The 20,884-nt window shown below is 39.2% G+C and overlaps 1 protein-coding gene across 1 annotated transcript in view; it reads left to right on the top strand.

Annotated features, from left to right (window-relative positions):
* Window positions 1-19,852, top strand: part of LOC145787819 (uncharacterized) — a 30,683-nt gene extending 10,831 nt beyond the window's left edge. Inside the window, exons 4-13 of the mRNA XM_082599653.1 lie at window positions 751-926; window positions 2,014-2,242; window positions 7,141-7,296; window positions 8,160-8,252; window positions 10,112-10,268; window positions 11,228-11,456; window positions 11,698-11,927; window positions 12,347-12,537; window positions 13,155-13,502; window positions 15,184-19,852. Of these exons, the coding sequence (XP_082455779.1) occupies window positions 751-926; window positions 2,014-2,242; window positions 7,141-7,296; window positions 8,160-8,252; window positions 10,112-10,268; window positions 11,228-11,456; window positions 11,698-11,927; window positions 12,347-12,537; window positions 13,155-13,502; window positions 15,184-16,022 (2,648 nt within the window). The 3' untranslated portion in view covers window positions 16,023-19,852. The remainder of the gene's footprint in view (window positions 1-750; window positions 927-2,013; window positions 2,243-7,140; window positions 7,297-8,159; window positions 8,253-10,111; window positions 10,269-11,227; window positions 11,457-11,697; window positions 11,928-12,346; window positions 12,538-13,154; window positions 13,503-15,183) is intronic.
* Window positions 19,853-20,884: the final 1,032 nt, after the last annotated feature.

The following is a 20,884-nucleotide window of genomic DNA, read 5'->3' as shown; positions in this document are numbered from 1 at the left end:
TCGTGAATCTGAGGTGGTAAAAGGATAGACTCTCTGTCCCAGAGGCTCACTCGGCGACGACTTAACATCGATTTTCATTTAAGTATCAGTTCGAGTTGGGTCTGCTACTATTCGGTGCGTCCGATTCGGTGAGTTCCTAACCTCTAACCCCTAACCCTAAAACGGCAAGGATAATTAGGCTACGGTACCCGATAATTAAAAAAAAAAAATTAAAAAAATCCCCCGTTAAGGGATCGGACTCACCGAAACGGGCCATTCCAGTTCGAGTTAACAAGCATTGGCAAGTCTAACTTTGTATCATCGAGATTTTCATTTCTATTTTTTTGTTAGTTTGATTTTAATGTGTTTTTTTTCGATTTTAGTAAATGTAAAAACAAAAATGAAACCTCTGACTTATTTATCACTCTTGCCGTTGCTGATGATATCTCTGCTGTTGCAACTCAATTTTTTTTTCAAAATTGTTCAGTTGGTGAACTTCAGCTTGATCAGGAACTATTTTTACTTTTTAAGTTAAAATTCTGCAAAAACGACCGAATTCTTTCAAGTTTGCAGCCCTGATACTTGGTAACACCCGAAGGGTTGAGAACGAAAATATATGCACGGGATCTTTATCTATCTATACGATTTAACGTCTCTTGCTCCCCTAAGGCCGCGAGGGTTGGACGCCAACGAATGTCTACTTTGTGTAAAAAAGGAATGAACTAAGCGCTATGAAAAAAAATGTTGCATATTTTTGTGTACTGCCTACAGGTTGTTGGTCGTCCAACTCGCAGATGAGGCCGACGTTCAAAATGATCTTAACCGATTTACAAACGATCGCCGAATCAAATTTCATTTCTGTGCCCGACGAGTCTTTCAAAACGATGCAGGATGACTGGAGGTTGGAAATCCAGGCGATGTTTGATGATCTTCGAGCGAAGGAAAAGGTAGTTTGTTTAAGTGTGTTATTTGTTGGCACTCACATTTTGTTTGTGCTTGGTCACGCAAACATTTAGTTGATGACTACGACTGTTTAAATGACACATATCAATACATACTGATTTCAGTCCTATTCAATTTCTAATCTCAGTTTTCGTGACCTTTTGGCTATGTGCAGTTTGTTTAACCATAACATACGTCAAATTTATCAAAATCTTGAAGCAAAATTTTAATGAAACTATTTCGCTATAAGTGATGACCATGCCAAAAATGTTAATATGTAGGAATTCAATCGATTTTTTGTTAGGTCAGCGATAAACTGCCTGGCATATAGCAGTGTCTCCACTCACGTGGTGTTTGTAAAAGCTCGGATTAAAACCTTGTTTAGTGCTGTGCTTGACCCAAATATGAAAGCCATCACTTCCAAGCACTTCCAAACAGTTCCAGTAGTGAAAAACGTAGCGCATTCTGCTTGATAATATCAGTTAGATAACTTTGGGCTACCAAGTACCAACGTTTTTGGTCATTTTTTTTATAACCGTGCTGGTACAGTGGTAGGAATTACCTCATGTCTGTAGATAGCTTCCCAAACGATTTTATGTTACCTCCAATAAGTCCCACATTACCAGTTGGAAATCTTCTCAAAGGCCAAGCTGCATTTGTTTTCACTGTATGCCATGCACACTTGCATTGATTCTTGCAATCAAGCGAATGACAACAAATCGAGACAGCAATTGTAGCTCACTGAGCTCCATGCAGCTCCATCCTGTACAGAGTGATGCCGACTCAGAGCATGCGCCCTTCATGTCAAATAGCTGTTCAGGGCAGGCAGCTTCAGTTGTCGTATGGGAAGGCATCACCTTGCTGCAGTTGAATGTGGAAGGCCTGACCAAGTCTAAAATTGACAAAGTTAGCAAACTTGGTTGAATGTACTCAACATTTGGCACGAATCTGACTCAGGAAATGGGCATTTTGTTGAAGGCGCCCAAGTAGCAAAAAGTTATTATTTTCACATCATTTCGACGTTGAAACGACGTAAAAGTAACAATTTTTGTTGGCTGGGCATGTCAACTTATGTTCTTCGCCATTTGTCAGGAACTGTGCAGCAGAGAAGAAGCCCTGACGCGGGCCACTCTCCAGCACAAGCTCCACGAGGAGTACTTGCGGGAGAGAGAGCGAGAGCTACACGAACGCGAGCTGGTGATCATCGAGAGGGAACTCACCATGCATTTGGATGTGAAGAACAAGCCTCCGACTGCGAAAAGAAAGGGAAAATTCAAGCGACACAAGATAGCAAAGCACGGCGGCATAAGCGAGCCTACTGGTAAGAGATGCAAATGCGCCAGAGAAATGAATTTCACAATGTTGCTTAATGTTTTATGCCCGTCTTGTTGGTATCGGATTGTCAGACAACAATGTGTTTACATGTCTTAGCATGGTCATCTGTTCAGGCACCACGACGTGACTGTTTTTATTGGGTTTAGACCATGGCGATCTATACTACTGGCCTTCCTAACGTGGCTAATGTGGAGGCCTATTAAGTTTTGGCAACTAACAGGTATTAGGGTAAAAAGCCGTCTTGCATGAATTATTACTAAAAACAAATACTTCTGCAGCCCTCGAAATTAGCTTCCATCTACGACGGCAAAAACATTGCCGTCGCCAAATCAGCAAACCTTGGATTGCGGCGGCAATTGCCGTATGATTTAAAGTTTAAACAAACGAAATTTTAATCGTTTATTCTTCGTGTTTTATACGGCGGTAGCGTAGAGCATCACGCAAGCTATTTTACGCGCTGACAATGCTCTTGTAAACTGTAAAAAGTTTGCAACCTTGTAAATACTGGCTTAATTGTTACGAAAAAGTTATTGTTACATCGAATGCTTATTGTTTACCGGTGTCGTTGCGAATATAAATCATGGTGAAGGATACAGTTGAAAAGTAGAATTTACCTGCTATAGGTTATCAAATAGAGGGAACAGAAGGAAAAAGTTAGTGTGGTATTTTACAAAATTTATAAAGAATTTTATGACGGAAACAAATCGGAATTAGAAAAGCTAAGGGGTCAAGTTAAAAAAGTAGAACAAAATTGGATAAATAGTTCTTCGGCAGTAAAATAATGCTTCCGATCATATGGCATTGCGCGTTCACGAACGGGCAGTTTTGCGTCTTCAAGTATTCCAGTGACGACGCGACAACCTCATCCTCCGATACAGCATCTGATGATTCCGATTTATATATGATATCCGACTAGTTCTTTATCCAACAGACTTTGTGTTGCTCGCACGCAGTATCCCAATTGTGCCGAAATTATGTTAGGATAAACATAAATTGAGCCAATCTTCTCGCAGGGAGCTATTAATTTGTTACCGGTACCTGTTTGAGCAATTAACGTTATTTTATGATGGTTCAACGTCGCTAGATGTCGAAAAACAAACGTAAATTTTTTATTGGGCATTGTTGTTACCCAGGCAGCATAATTCGTTATTTTTGCATTGATTTTGCGTCTGTAGACGTTGAATCGATGTAGAAATGATGGTTTTGCTGTCTGGGTGCGCAATATAACCCGCCGGGAAAATTGTAAATCGATTTGTGCTGACTCGAACGTTGAATCAACCCAAAATTAACTTACTTTTCCCCTGAGCTATTTTACGTGAATTAACGTAACAGCGTGCGTATTGCGCTGCTCGCTTTATCGCTACTTTAAGTATTATTACATCACAACAAATCAAACGATGCGGTCGTGATAGACTACTCTAGTATACTTTTCCCTTCTCGTTTCACATGTTTTGGTACAATTGTTTCGTAATAAACGTTCAGAGCAATTGCCGACGCAATTTCAACTTTTGCCGTTTGGCCTCGGCAAAGTTCTTGCCAAGTAAAAATATGCTATAAAATATTATATTTTCGAAGACTGCGTGAGTGTTCACAGCAACTAAAATAGTCCGAGGTGAGGTCTTGGTGCGATGTTTCTGCTGATTAAACTCCCGCTGCGAGTAAATAACACAGGAAGAAATTTTGAACAAGTTTTGTTCTAATTAAGTGCTCATTTTGCGGCGGCATTTTTATTGCCGTAGCAGAATGGCCATTATGACGTTTACGGCGGCATTTACCACGGCAATTGCCGAGTGCCGCCGCTAATTTCGAGGACTGCTTCTGGATCAGAAAACGACTTTTTTAACATACTGAGTGTTTTGAAAGTTGGGTCACTCTTGATTTCATGTACCTTGATTCTGTTGATATCTTGATTCTCATGGTATTCTTAACATGTAGCTATTGTCCTGCTTTCTTGCCACTTATTTAATAATATTACATCTTAGTTACGTTTTGGCACTGTATTTACAATTTTTAAGCTAAAAAACATTACTTGACCAATGAAAATTGCTGGTTGTATGTTGTAACACTTATCTCAGTTGGTAAATTGAATTTTCGTATAAGCCCCCACATTATTTGGCTGTTGCCACGTTGGGAAGACCAGTAGTATAGATCGCCATGGTTTAGACTCTTTTGCAACCAAAACGTAGTGAAGACTGCTGGCCTAATATTGTTTGAAAGTTATTGTTAACAGAAAAAGTGACATATGTTTACATATTATCAACTTGATATTGAGCTGTGCAGTGTGCACTGGCACGTGATCTTGCTGTAAAACTGAAACAGCGCCTTTTCAACTTACTCATATTTCAACTATTTCCGTGTTTACATTTACACATCAAAAACGCGAGTAAGCTTTTCAGTACAAAATCTGATCTACGGTACTCCTACGTATTGCCAATTTGCATGGTCAACAGTAAAGTCACTTTTGTGGCATTTAATCCTTTTTAAAACTGTTCCAGTAACCTAATTAATGGTCGAATAAATGTAGAAGATTATTGTCATACTTAGAAATGCAAACTTTTAGCCAAATAGTTCAGGATGTTGACGTTGCACCCACAGCTGTTTTAATTTCTGCGGTGTCTTGATTAAATTTCCTTTTTTAGTTCACTTAATCGATATTTGGCCGTTTATCATAAGGATGATTTGAAGATGGAACTTAACACATAAAATACGATGTTGTCACCGCTCACGAGTCTTAAAGTCAATTTGAAAATCTCCCAGTTAACCAATTCTGTCATTTTTACATTCATTCAACGTCTGCAGACGTCAAATCAATGTAAAAAGAAAGGATTTTGCTAGCTGGTACAGCTTTCTTTTCTTTAAACAAACAAAGGCAAATTTAATCTTTAACTCAACTCTTCGCACAAATAAATGCTTAGCGAAATGCAACCGTTGCTGCTGCATGTTTTTGTCGATCATTAACACAAGAAATCTTTGAATCAGTCAGAATTTTGTTCTTTGATATTTTATTCGTTTTCAAATGACTAGCTTAGACTGGCAATATCGCATTCCTTTGTTTGGTAGTGTATGATTATAAGATTTACAACATAGATTCCATTCAGATCTTCCCACTTCCTTCCAGAAAGGTTAAAGTTATACTTTTCTCTTTGTTTCTCTCGCGCTAGCTGTCGACCAACTATAGTTTGGTTTATGAGCAATGGCTTTCTGTTTCAGCAGGTTGACCTTTTGCGTGATGAAGTTAAGTTTTGCAATTTCTCGAAATCGTGTTTTTTAGTTTAAAAAGTAGCTTTTTTGATCATATTAGAAAACAAAGAGTTCATCTAAAAAGCTTATAAAACGTATTTGAGCGTGCATAACTGTTTTGTTTTTTTGTGCTTGTTTGTAAGGTTTAAATGTTATGCTTTTTGTCTATTTTGCTCATCTCTGCTCTAAAACGTGTTAGGTACATACCAACAACCATCGAACGACGTTTTGTGAGTCATTCTTTACGAGGAATGTTTTACCAGCCACAACAACTTGAATATTTTTTTTCAGTGTGACGCTGTGTTATGACTTGATACCGTTGCGTTGTGCACCTTTCATACACTGCAGAGTGTGGCAGATCTTTTGTTTGTAGCTGTTTTTTTGTTTTTTTTTTCAGAATCAATCTTCTGCGGGCAAAAAATATTTTGGACCTGTAAAAAAACATGAATTTACGTTTGCTGCAACTCCAAAACCAGTGTGTAACATTCTACTTCGAGAGACAAGTATCAGAAAGTTTTGTGCCCGTGTATTGAAACTGTAAGACAACACTGCTTCGGCCTACTAGCATACAAGATAACTTGAACACTGCAAACAAAACAATATCACCCAGCTTAAAAACGTAACAGCGATGGTTGGTTTTTGTAAATCCGCTAATCAGCCTTTTTTGCACATTTGCAACGTCTACAGGCGTTGAATTGGTGTAAAAAGGGCACTGGTTTGCTGACTGGACACTCACAAGATATTAGTTTTTACACCGTCATGGTCACAGCAATAAATGTTCGCACATTGCTGTCGCTTAGCATTTTCCAGCAGCAACACAGAGCCTGCAGCTCTCGTTGCACCGCAGCTTCTATATATCCGACTTTGTGTTGTTTTGTCCTTGGTATTACGATCGCGTTCAGCTGATTCAAGTTAAAAGGGAGTTGATGTGAATTTCGTGTCTCTGACCGCTGTTGTGTTTAGATATTTTTACCTATGAAGCAACATTTCCCTTTTTTAACGTTGAAACAATGTAAAAAGGGAAACTGTTGCTTGCTGGCATAGTTACACACTTGCTTTTCTCCCAGCAAAGCAGCACATTATATGGACAACGTTGTGGCGCGTTGCAAATAGATGACGTTTCAAATGCAAACTTTACCAAAGTGGTTGTTTCGTAAATATTTAGCATGGTGACTATTCTTCTAGTGATAAAATCCTTTATTTTTGTAAGTTCCCAACAAGTTGTCTCAAATTGTCTCGGCTGTTTGTGACGCCCAATGTTTGCAATTTCCGCTTCAACTGTGCAACTAAACCTTGGATTATCCCAATAAGTTGGATAAGTCTGAAGCTGCCTGTTGCTTCCAGGTCAGGATAGATTGTCATGCAAGCGATGACTCAAACTCTGATTGCACTCAGAAAGCCGAAGACTGATTTTTCTTTCACTTTAAACCGTCTAGACTTAAAGCTAGACGCTAGTTATCGATTAAACATGCAACCTTAAGTTTGGTATTGATATGTACACATTAGGCTGGGTACTTTTAGTATTTTCGCTTTGAAACTCCAACCATGCTCCAACAATCTAAAACACATCTTGTTTTTGTCGATCGAAAACACTTTTCTGTTACAAACTCGCTTACAATTCCTTGTTTGTGAATTGCTTTCTAGATTTCCAGCACAAGATATCCGTAAAAGCTTCTACAACGAACGACACGCACAACAGTGTCATACAGAACATGTTAGGCAACCAGCCCGACGCAGAAGGAAACCCTTTTATTCCCCCAAGCCAGTCTCCTGCCATTCCAAAGCTTCAAACTATCATGAGTAAGTCAACCACCAGTTTCAATGCCAGCAAGTCAAATCGCAACCTAAAATGACGTGTTTATGATGTAAACCTAACACAAAATATGACTTCTCAGACAGCAAATCAACTGTTTTTAACGTCGTTTTAACGTAAAAAACGGTTTTGCTGTCTGGGATGTCCAGTAACGTTCTTTTCTCGATTTTGCTTGTTTTTTTTACCACGTTGGATTTGGTGAGTAGAGTTCCCGCTTCTGAGTCATAGACATAGGTTCGATACCCTGTCGGATCATGTCAAAACCTTTGTAATGATGACGCTGGATTTCACATTTCAACACTCAGAGGGATACATTTGGCATAACACAGTAAGACAATCAACCTATTCTCTACGTCTGACTTGAAACTGTATTGTAAAGCACTGAAAGCAACGCCTTGCACCCATGAAGATCCAGGGTGGATGTAAACGCTGTAAATTGATATAAAAACAAATCAGTATTCTTTCTTTTACTACTATTGTCTGAGTGGTTAGTGTGTCCGCCTCTGAATCGGTTGACATGGGTTCGATACCTTGTCGGGTCATACCAAAGACTTTTCAAAAGTGGTACTGAACCCTTTTTCTGCTTGGCACTCAAAAAGGAATAGATTCGTGATAATATACTCGGTTGCGCTTCTATACCTCTGCATTTACACTGCCTGCTTTGTAAAACGCTGAGAGCAACGCATATCTGCGATGGATACAGCGCTGTATGAAAACACATGGCCTATTGTTATTACATTACATCAATACTAAAAATGTACGGTTTGCAAATATCCCATGTGTGACAAATGGTAACCAAACCTGCCGATTTTGTTCACTCATTAATGATTCTTTGTGGATCCCTGTTTAGATCCGGAATCAGTGAACGAACCCATCTCGCTGGCTGCTGCAAGACAGCTCCTGGATGCCAAGAACATGTTGGAATCTACAAACAAGGATAAAAGTGAGCAGAATCCATTGTTGACAATAAGCTTTGTTGGCTCGTGAAGTAATGAAGCTCGTAGATGGCTCAAAGGCCATGTAGCAAATTCATTTATGTCTTGTTTGTCTTATTGCTCGTATTTGAAGGTTTAAACCAGTGGTTCAACTAAGTAGAATTGTTTAAAGCAAAACCGCTGCAAAATGTTTCGTCTCCTTTTGACGTAAAAGTTTTTTTGTCTTAGTTTGGTGTCAAAAGAAAACCAATTTCGTTTCGTTGTGAGCTCGAAACGTACGAAAATTCACCAACTCAGAAAGCACCCCAAAGTTTAAAGCGGTTGGCATCCCCTTACTTGCTTTGAATTTGAGTTACCACTATTTTTTCACGCTTGCATGTGTTCAAAACAAATAGATTTCGAAAAATCGAAACGAAACGAAATTTAGCTTTCACAGACGAAACTCTTTAGAAGAAATCGAAATAAAAAAGCCAATCATTACCAGCAAGTAATCATTAATATTATGACGTTTAAACGTTGTTGACCTTGGTAATCAATCTTAATGAAACTTAATTACAAACGCAATGGGGCTTTCCTTGGTCACTGAACTTGTGGTGGCGTCACGACTAAGTCAAAAACTTTCTTACAGCACTGTAATGCCATCGCATGTTGATGCGATGTAAAAACAGCCGATTTTTGACATAAAATATCGATCTCCTTACATGTGGGTAACAGAAGTAACAGTAAAAAGTCATGGTCCATTTAGTTGATAACTTTCCAAGCGAGTAAATTCAAGTCGGAGATCTACACTAATAAGAAAGTGTACATTTTGTACAACATATCACTTTAAAAAAATATATACTTCTCTCATCATCTTCGTTTTCATCACTGTGTGGTTTTTCCTGATGTTTTAATTCGTTGAACAACTCATACCGCTCTCCGGGGTCCATTACTTTTGTCTCTGTTGTAATTCCAGCTTGGTAGCTAATCAAGTAATCATGACTTGGTTAAACCACTCCGTCAAGTATCCTTTTATTGCAAGACTGTTACTTTCAATTAACGTTGACACATAATTGAATAGAAGGGCACTGAAGCCATTTTACCAGGTTCTCAATCTCAATTTTTGTACCTGGTTTTGTTTCACCATACGATCAGTTCTTACTAAATCTAATCTCTTCTTGTTGCATATTTAATTACTTTTATATCCAGCGCTTAACTAGGCTATTGTTTGCATGGTAAATCACTTTCATCTATTTCCATGGCCAAGACAACCTATCGCCTCCACAGAATACTGTTTTAATTTAATGTTTTTCACTTATCACATGAACATTCATTACAGAACCCACGTAGTTCTTAAGCTAAAATGTTTCTATCTTTTATCGTGCGTTTCAAAATTTCAAGTTGTAGTTGTGGATTACATTAACTCACTTTCAGAATGCTGTTTTAGCATGACATCATATCTACAAACGTTCAACGCTTTTCCTGCCTTTCGTATATCAAATCTAGCACACTCTTGTATGCATAAGTTCGCATAAGCTGTAGTGAGATGTTGAACTTGCTTGATCATCTGTTGCTTCATAAACTTCATCCCCTGGAACAATTTATCTGTAAAAAGTCTTTCACAGATAATTGCTTATCTGTTTAATGCTTTGACCAAATTATATATTTTTCTTGTCACAGTGAAATAAATTTAGATTTAACGTGCTTTGCTTTTTCGGTTTGCGTTCATATTACCACTGACGAGATTGTGTACTGATGAAAAGAAAGTAACATGGTTAAGTTTCTTTCAGGTACCTTTTAGACTGATGTTGACGTTTGAGCAGTGGGGGCGTTTCACAGGCTCCATTGTCATCGTTATTATCGGCGTTGTCATCTTTTGTTGTCGCAGCCGACTTACCGACGTCACAAAACGACACCGACACCGCCGATCGTCCTTCGGAACTTGCGATTCCAACAGAGTCGGCAGCTAATCAGAACCAAGGAAGTTGTGAAAGCGATGAGTCCACAACGCCACGACCAACACCTCAGAGCAGCAGGGACAACAGGTGACCGGTTGTTACACAGACAGCCAAAATCGGTCGTTTTTACAGTCTGGTTAGATATGATGTCCTCGCCGAATTTAGGCTGGTGCCTGGGTACTTGATGGCTTAGATTGAATGTATGTGAAAACAATGATTTTGAACATGGGCTTTTATATTTGTGACATGTAGTAAGGCACTCAGATACAAAAAAAGAAATATCTAGAAAAACGACAAAGCAGAACAAGGTAAACGGCGTGTGTGAGGTGCATAGAACACATTAAGGGTTCTTGCGTGCTGCAAACATTCCAATTCATGAAAGAGAGACGATAATGATCCAGGTCACGTTGTGATTTTGACTGAACGGGATCTGATAGAAAGAAGACCTCTGAACGTCAATCTTCGTGTCCCTTTCCAGCATGTCATTAAATGTCTTGCCAAGGCGCAGTGATGTGCTTTGGGTGGGCATTGAACCGGTGTTCGTTGAAGCATCGGACTTTAATTAAACTAACAACAGGAAGGTGTTTGTCAGCAAGCCAAAGCAAAAGTGCACAAGCACTTGACTTTGAAATCGATCAATATTTGAACAAACAAGAGTGAATAAGCGTCGGCATTTCCCCATACAGTAAAATCCGCCCTTTTTACATTGATTCAACGTCTGCAGACGTTGAATCAATGTAAAAAGGACGGACTTTTTTATTTAATTTGTTAGACAGTGATGAGACAGCAATCTTTCATGTCATAGAATTCTGCGGCTTTTTCTTTGTTTTCCATTCAGCCACCAAGTTTATAACACTCCAATATACCATCATGTGACATTGTAACAATGTGTAAAAACTTTTGCAAATAAAGTAACCACCTGTTGGCATGCGAGGAGAATCGTTCGTTTTTGGGACTTTAATGTTTTTCATTTCAAAATTTGAACTTAATTTCTTGCATTGCAGCCCAACAGCGATGTTTAAGTGAATCCATGTCTATCTTTTCAGCTTGAAGCGTGTCGAAAGAAATGTGAATAAAGCTCTGTTGGAGGCTGCTGTCGTGTTGGCTGCTGTTGCCCTCGGATGGGACATCCGTTCCTTCGCACAGACTGAAGTTCCTCTTTCGTTGGAGGATGCTGAGAGCACCAGCTCGGATGCGGAGTCCCGAACAAGCCACGGGAAGAACGCTCCTCCTCAGCAACCCATTTCCAGCAGGGATGGCTCTCCAAAAGTCCAAGTATGTGAATCACTTGAGTAGATTGTCTGGCGACAGTTGAAACGACTTCCAGTGACGTCATCATTCAAATTCGATTTTGTCCCCACTAATGAAGGGTGGCCGTTTCTTGTTGTGCAGCAGCTTCTCTATTTGTTGTCACTGTTTCCAGCGGTGCATGAATGGCAACATTTGCTGGTGTGTATGCATTACCTTTTTATGCCGAGAATTTGAATTTCGACAAACTTCTTGTCTTTATTTTTAGAATTCTCATAAACCCATCGCGAAGGCGCGGTTGACCACTAAGGCAGAGCCAGGTAACCGCATGTCTGCCACCTCCCTAGACAGTGACCCTTCGACGTCCAATACCCTTCTGTCCGTGTCCATGGACTCGATCGCTCCCACCGACAACGTGGTCCCCTCCATAGCTGTCCATCACCCCAAGGGGGGCCACCACCAAGGTTCTAAACCAAAGCAATCTTCATTCACTGTTAGGTTCGTTAGTTTTTATTTCTTTCTTGTTTCTGTGTCTTTTATAAACTTTTTATTCATTTCAAGGGAAATATAGCCGAAGGAAGAACGCGTACAATTCATGCCTTTTAGTTTTTTAGTAGAAAATATTTAACCCTGTTTTTGTGTTTTCTTATGCGTTGCAATATTAAATGTTTACCTTTTCATAGCTGTCCTTTTACTGTGACAAAAAAAATTAAAACTAACTTATTTAATATGTAAAAATAAATCAACAAAGCTGAAGATGAACGCAAAAAAAATTAGTTTCGTACTTTTTTTTTCAAAAAAAAAGAGGAAGCTTTTGCTTTTTTAAAAAAGGTTTGGAAACTTACATTAAACCAACGTCATCACAAGTTGCAAATTAAGTTTTATCAAATCAACAAACTTATATATTTCATTGGCAGACTTCCAGATGCCTATTCCAGCAGCAACAGTGAGATATCAGATAGCGACATATCGACTCCAGTGGTCAGCAGAGTGGACGCCGATATGTTGGTTGACTGTACCAACCAAGGATTCCACACCGACGAAGAAACCGTGTTCAACAGAGGACAAATCAACTATGCAGCACAAATATCTGTTGAATCTAATCAAAGTAACCATTTTCTCATCTTGTTTGTTTTTTTTGTTTTATTTGAAACTTATGGTTAAAAACACTATGGGTACCCACTACCCAGTCAACAAAATCGCGATTATACACAGACGTTGAATCAATTTAAAAATGACGGATTTTGCTGACTGGGATAGTCTTTTTGGCGTCACACTAGTCACGGCATGCAACCCTCTCGCTTTGTGGTAAAGTTCTCGGCTGTGAATCAGTGGATGTGGGTTCGATGCCCTGACTGGTCACACAAGAAACTTTATGAAAATGTCATGGAATTATAAGAATATTCATATATAAGAATATAAGAATATTCAATTATATAAGAATATTCATACTGGACACTCAGCCTTGAAAGAATTAATTTTTACACCAGGCTTCACTGAAACTGTCTAGCTTTTAATGAGAGATGCGCTGCTCTGTGTGAACAATCGTCATGTTGGAGTTCAAGGAACTATAGATGTTAACAAGTCTTTAAAAGACTATTCTTACATATTGAGATGAAGATTGGGGAAGTGGAAAAACACTTAAAATTTGCAGATAATTACGATTTAAAATCAATGCCACGGTCGAGCAGCTGTCACATAACTGACTCGATTTATTTATTCAAGGTCCGAGTCATCCCGGAGTTCCTAGTCATCCTAGAATGTCCAGTCATTCTGGAGATCATTCTTCCCCATCCCGGGTGTCCAATTCATCTTCAGTGACGTATCGGAAGCCTCCCACCATCGTCCATTCTCAATCTGATCAGCAGGTGACTACTCTAAAGAGATCCTCTTGGGGACCCACTGAAGTTGCATACAATGGTGGCTCCTTAGCTCCGACGAGCAACGCTGCTGGAGGACAGGTTGGAAGAGGAAAAGGACATAGGAGGACTCCTTCTGACGGGAGGCTACCGATGTCTTCTTTAGACAATGCAGTGAAAGTGTTACAACATTACAAAACTCCAGCTGAGAAAGGTTTGATTTATTCATTGATACTTTTGTTTATGGCTTATTTAAAGAATGCTTGGGCTCTAATAAACCTGGGTTTAGTTTTAGTATGCCTGGGTCGGTGTTAGATCCAGGTAATAAGTAAATTTGGCTAATTTGACATTGCAAACTACTTTGTTGGTTCACTCGTATTTCTACAAAAATCTAGAAATTAGTGTTGTCAACCGCGCAGCGTACGCGGTGACGTTGTCGCGCCGCGCGGGCACCGCGTAGAAATGTTGACTGTGCCAACCGCGCCGCGCGGGCACCGCGCGTACAAATAATGAAGAAAAAAAGAACAAAACTGAAAAAAAAAATTTTTTCGGTAGCATGGTTAAACAAACTTTTCAAGCTTGAACTCAATGTATCGTTGAACAATGCGGTGGGATAACTGTTCTAGCGAGTTTATAACAGGTTGTGGAAATTTGGTAAATCCAAAGAAAAGCATCATGAAAAATATGTTGCCAGATGAATTATTTTGCCAAATTTTTTAAACTTTTAAACATTTTATTGGAATCAAAATTGCAATTACATAAATTTAGCATATTTAATACCTTTTAGTAAATCAAAGGTCGTAGAATTAATGAGCCTTGCTAAGCATTGCACCTTCGAGAGTTAAAATTAGGATAATAAGCAAAAAAATAGTAAAACTTTTGGGGAATTACAGGGAAGTTCATTTATGGGAATCTGGTTGCTGGCAACACTGTTCAATGCAGTGTTGAGTCCTTGTCAAACCAGTCAGCAACAAGGCTGTTGTCGCTTGTCAGTTCAGTTGTCACTTGTCAGTATTTAGTTCAGAATTTTTTGACCATCAAAATGAAAACAATACGTAGCAGAAGCTTTTCTTTATTATATTTTATCTGCAAAGTGTAGTGCGAACAGTGGATGTCATGAGCGAAAATTTAGGAGCCTTATTGGATAACACAGTTTATGCAATTAACCGATTTCATCTGTGCTGTTTAAGTACAGTAGCTGTAAAAAGTTAATCATTTAAGGGTGAGATCAACTAATCCAACTTCAGAAGGACATTCAGAAAAACATTTCAGCAAGTTCACTTAGATTAGGACTCAACATTCAAGAATAGGCAACTCAGGCGATTAGCTATCAAGGTCAATGACTGTGGTAAGTTCCTGATACTGTCCAATTATCCAAAATTTGATTTTATAAAATAGACTCACTCGTATTTTCCATACACTTGTGCAAGTATGCTGTGATGCTTTCAGATTTTTGCGGTGCGGGCGCAGTGTGACATTTTCAGAATTTTTGCGGTGCGGTGCAGTGTGCGGGCAGACATTTGCAGTGCAGTGCGGGTAGCGGGCAGATTTTTCCTGCCCGCGCCATCACTACTAGAAATGCTTACGCTTAATCAGTGTTGCCAATTTTGACCATCATCATCATCATCACGTTCCTACCTCCTATTGAGGGTTGGATACAATGCGCCATTGTTCTCGACCATGAGCTGTTCGTACTGCATTTTCATAACTTAATTTTGTCCATTTAGTGATGTTTGAAAATTTTGACTACAATGTAATTAACTAATTATATGACTAGTTCAACTCGGTGGTCATAAAATGACTGGTTGATTTTTCGCCCTACTCACACTCTTATTGCGTTAATGTTATCTAATTGCGCAGACATAAACAAATTACAAACCTAGCTTTTTCCACAGCCATCGAAGCCGGTAAAGATCCTGAACTGCGTCGTCTGCCAGCTCCGATGGAGTCCAGGAGGAAGAGCGATCAGGGAAGGATGGACATCTCTGCCGGTGTGGAAAGACCGAACTCCTTAGCCATCACTCCAAGACCCCGGCCAACCGGTTCAAAACCTATGGATATATGGTCGTTGTCGTCACCATCCAGTGGTTCCGACTCTCCTGTAGGGTCCCGGAGGTTCAATGATCTTCCAACAAGCTCGGAACCATACCCAACTCCCACTAATTCCAACAAGTACCAATCCTCGATCCCCATTAACCATACCTCATCCCAAGCACTTATGACATACGGATATCCATCCAATCAATATCGCTCAACACAAGTGTCCACAAACATGGGTTATCGTCACGTCGCACCAATCAACTACAATCAACGCGCTAACACCCAAGGAGCGTCAAACACCTTGCAAGTCCAGAACACTGTAGTGCCTCGTCACCCCTCTCCCATGACCCAAGACCCAGATGGCCCGTCCCCATTCGACCAAGTGAAGTTTCCCTCTCCAAACAGCCAAACAAAGAGCCATGCAGATGGGAGCCACGAAGCTCCTCCACTTCCTAAAAAGACTGTTCGCTTTTCTCCAAAGGTTTCATCAAACAAATTTTCGATCAGGGGCTCTTATAATTCCCAGCGTAGTTTATTAGACGAGAACATGGGAGAGGAAAAAGACATCCACGATCCCCTGATGCGTTATAGTCCCAAAAAAGAAAAATCCAGCCTCGATTTCCAAAGCACCGACTCCGAGAGCAAGAAGCCACCTTATAACTATGAGGAGTTGGAGCGAGAATTTTTAGGCTGATTCCTGCTCAGTAGATTTCCGTTAAATTGCATTTATTTTGCGTTTATCGTGATAGTCAGTTTGCCAAAGCAGTAAAACAGTCGCTGGTTTTCATCGACAACTGCAATTTTGTACCATGGGAAGTTTTTTTTTACAAAGAAACTTTTCTCGGTTTTGTGTTTTATACTGAATCAGCGTTGCCGACGTTAATTTGATAAAAATGCATTTCCAGTTTGGAAGAAAAGTCGTTTTTCTACATTGATTCAACGTTTGCAGACGTCGGATCAATGCAAAAAGGACGAGTTGCTAGGTGGACGAATATCCTTGTCTAGGCGATCCTCTACAAGCAGGGGTATGCAGAAATTTTGACTAAGGGGCCGCTTTAAATTAATTCTTCGTTTTACAGAAGTTTTTCTACCATGAGATTAACATCCGCTTTATAGAAGGTCTTCGGGTCACTTGTTTTGCTTCTCTTTTGAAGAATAGACTTACCTCAGTCTCTCTGGCTAACAAAAGTTGCCTTTTTTACAATGTCGCCAGACGTTGAAGCAACATAAAAACGGCAACCTTTGTCAGACCTCAATCCATGGTTTCACTTGAGGAAGCCACCTAACTGTTGGCAGGGCTTCAAAACCACCCCAACTACCAGAAATCCAAGCCCTGCTCGTTCCTCGTCATTTTTATCTTGTTTCAACGTCTTTAGACGTTAAAGCAAAGTAAAAGTTGCAGTTTTGCTACCTGATTTGTTATTATATTGTTTTGACGTTGTTAGATGTTCACTTAACGCAAAATTAGGCTGGCTTTGTTGAAAATTGTGAACACCAATGTGGAGTGTGTTTTTTATCTTTTGAAACTGTGCAAAGTTTTACATAAACTCCCTGATATTTAACGTTGAATCAATGTCAAATATGATGCCTGTAAGCGTATTTTTAATCTCTATGTCGCTTGCGCAGATGAGATGTTTCAACCGGTAGACACTTAAGCATAGAACAATTTTCCCTGTGAACCAGCTGATTTCAGTCATTGTGACCCTTCTAGCACTCAGCCAGAGAGTTGATTCTTGCTTTGAACTCAAGCAAGTACATACAAAAGAAAAAAGAATAATGGTAAGGATGAGAATCGAACTCACGTCACCGAAATAACTACTTCCCTGACCCTTCAACCCTTACGCCACGCTGCCGACGGCGAAACGTTCATTCAATTTGCTTTCCATCAGAAATTTGTCGAGAAAATCACAATATGACGTGCATGAGTCACATGACTGCAATCAGCTGATTTAAATCTTGCCTTCCGATTGGTTAATAAAGATCATCTGCTGCAGCGACCTGCAGACTATAAATAGGCTGCCCGAAAAGTGGTTTTGAATTTTGACATCCCCTGGGTTGTCATCTCGAAGTTTCTCGTCATTGTTCGTAAATTCTATATAACGCAATGTAAACTTGATCAGTGCAAAAAATACAGACTCAAAATGTCTGCAAAATCTGAGCTCACAAAATGACTTAGCTGCTTTTTCAACTGCCATTATTTCAACGCTCATTCTCAGCTAGCAAAATCCGCCTTTTTGTATTAATTTAACGTCTACAGACGTTGAAAAAATGCTAAAAGATTGAACTTTCTAGCTGAGCTGGCTTGGTGACATGTTTAGAATCCTTCAAGAAAACACTTTTTTACGTTGTGATAACTTTGTTTTAAATAAGAGGCACTATAGAGCAATGAATTTAAAAGCTGTATACGATCTTATGCTTGCTAAACGGGATAAAAGGCTTTACGGCCGATGGCTTATCTCTTGTGCCACTATGAGACAAACGTAATTGAAATTAGCGCTCATGACAAGTTGTTGATGTTAGTGCCGTAGCTGGAAAGCAGTTTTTATAGTTAGCTATTCCGAGGGGGCAGGTCCCCCTGCCAGTTGATCACCTGGTTAAGTTTCATGTTGCTTTGTTGCATATCGTTTATTGTTGTTGCTGTTTGGCTATTCTGACTGTTGTCACTTTGGACACCGCAACTTATTTCAAAGTTATCGCTCATTAACACGGGGACAAATTTCTCTCATTTTTAAATTAATAAATTGCAGCTGAGCTAGCTTGAAAACGTCAGTTGGTTTTCATGGTCCCTAGCTCCGTAAGAGCTTTCTTCACGTACAAAATAAAACAGGTTTAATTTGACAAAAAAAATGTTTAAAGTTGGTCGTCATGTCGCCATGTACGAGTATTGCGTAACGGGCGCGTTTTAACCAAAGTGCCGGTAATCAATTTTTTCACGAAAATTAAAAAATCTGAACCGATGGCATCTCCAGACAGCAAAATACGTCATTTTTCCATTGATTTAACGCCTGCACTTGTTGAACAATGTAAAAATGACAAATTTTGCTGTCTGGGTCGATTCTTTGTGTCTTGACATCCCACATATTAGTGAGCGATAATCTGAAGAAATAACTTTCTCTGCCATCAAAAGTTGACGTTTCTCACGTCATTTCAATGTCGCTGGACATTGAGAAGATGTTAAAACAGACAACTTGTGCCAGCTAGGCTACGATTTTTTTCAAGAGTTAGGTTGTAACGCCAATCTATGCTCGATTTTGTCGTTTCTTTGTCTTGTCTGGTCTCACGTGTGCTTCCTAGTGGATGAAGTCTGTCTTGTATGTCAGTGCGACATAGAAAACCTGTGTTTGAATGTATTTTTTGTGCAATTTATCGACCGCATGCATTTGACTTGTGTAGACAACATACTTCCAAGCAGAGAACTCAGCGTTTGAAACCAAGTGAACAATTTTAAGGCATCTGGCTTCCTTTTGGCGGCAATTCACGGCTCGTGGTTAAAAACAATTTTTCCATGCACTACCTTCATTGTCATAAAGCCCAGCCAATAGAATCCCTCATTTTTACATTGATTCAACGTTTGCAGACGTAGAATCAATATAAAAACGACAGATTTTGTTGGCTGAGAGAGTGTAGGTGGGGTTACTCAGGGTTTTTTAAATATTTTGGCGGTTATGTTCTCTGCTTAATGAAAAGGTTTTTAAAAACCCAGCCAGTATTCCAGTCATTTTTTGCATTGATTCATCGTTTGCAGACGTTGAATTAATGCGATAAATGACTGATTTGTTGTCTGGGAATTTTGACATTGGGTAATCACCTAGGCAATCTTGGTAACTTTTTAATGGGTTTTGAAAGTAAATTTACTATTTAACGTGAATGACACTTCTTCTATTAACATGATACTCTTTATCAAAAAGATCATGATGATCATGAAGAAGCTCATGATCAAGGCTGATCAAATATCACATTACACCGTTTTTCTTCTGTTCTTTTCGTCCCCCTGCATGGCGTTTGTCATCAACCAGATTGACAGCTCCCCCTCTCTCGAGGGCGTTGTATGATTTTTGATCAGCCCGCCACATTGCACGGTTATTCGTTTCGGAAAGTTAACCTTTTTAATGTTAACTGGCTTAGAATGTCAGCATACAATTATCGTATCGAGAACTTGAATCTCAATGGCAACCCTTTTAACATAAGTCTTGTTCACTCCATGGCTTCATCATTTTGGTCTATCTCAAGAAAATCGTCAGTCGAAACCCAGCCAACAAAATCCGTCCTTTTTACATTGATTCAACTTTTGCAGACGTTGAATCAATGTAAAAATGACTCATTTTGTTGGCTGGGACATGACCCATTCAAGTGACTGGCCGTGCAAAACCCGCTCATCTGCTTCCTACTTCCGTCATTGTTTTTTTTCTCCACTTACTAGACCGTTGTTGTCGTAATCAGTATTTGTCAATCGTGACGTCGTACTTCATATTTATTAATGATGACGTCATTCCCGTGTCATTATCGTTATGACAATAAAACTCATCAGCAAAAACAACTGTAAATTCAATTTTGTGACAATATTTAAATGTTATTGCATTCCACATATTTCTGAAATAAGGAGAGTAGAGTTGCCAGAGCATAATAAATCTAGATTCAAGCTGAAAGGCAAGTCCTGCGTGGATTACAAATCATTTTCTAGTAGCAGCAGTAGGTAAATTATTTGTTTCCTTTTATTTTGACGTTCACTTTAGCTTTGTTGTCAGCCAATAATAACATCATAAACAATAAAGCCAACAATAAAATGATAACTTACGCTTCACATCTTTCGTCATGTTACGATACCGAGTTTTTCTCCTTAAATTTACTTACGACGCATTTGGATTGTATGTAGGGCTTAAAGACTATGATAATTTAAACCGATTGACCAGACAAAGGAATTATGTTCAATATAATTTTTTTTTGCATCACTCTGGGTTGGTGGAATTGTCTACACAGAACTTAAATATTATTGCTTTTGTCACAAGGTGCTCATGCTAGCGTTTCGGCTACGTCTGCTTATCGCCTATTAGACACCAAACAAAATTGCGACGTGAAAACTCACTCGTCTGTCCACTCAGCAAGGACTTTGTTTTCACAAAATCTCAGCAAACACTAAACTACTGTAACTCATAAATTACACAATTCCTTGTTCTTCAAAGTCACTTTCTTAACACAATTTCCTCGGGATTTCAAACAACTTTCCATATGCTTTGTTTGTTCACTATTTCATTAATTGATAGGACAAGCGTTGGCCACCTGCAGGTATTGACATATCAGTGTTAGATAGACGGTTTAGCATACATGTTATAGCGTTGTCAAAGCACCAATAAGATTACAGAGCCGTTTCCGTTATCAAATTTGCTCAAGAGTTCCAATCAATTGAATGTGGGCATTCACTTTTTACAAGCTAAATTTAATTAAATCCTTTTCCAACATATGTTTAATTATCTGCTTGTGGAATAGCAAAAACAGTGCATGTTCTTTATTACTTTACGCAGTCGTTGAATAAGGTCGCCAGATGAGGCTGACAGCAGA

The sequence above is a fragment of the Aplidium turbinatum genome, chromosome 18 (assembly GCF_918807975.1).
Source record: "Aplidium turbinatum chromosome 18, kaAplTurb1.1, whole genome shotgun sequence".
Classification (NCBI taxonomy): domain Eukaryota; kingdom Metazoa; phylum Chordata; class Ascidiacea; order Aplousobranchia; family Polyclinidae; genus Aplidium; species Aplidium turbinatum.
This window is presented reverse-complemented; position numbering and strand designations above follow the sequence as displayed.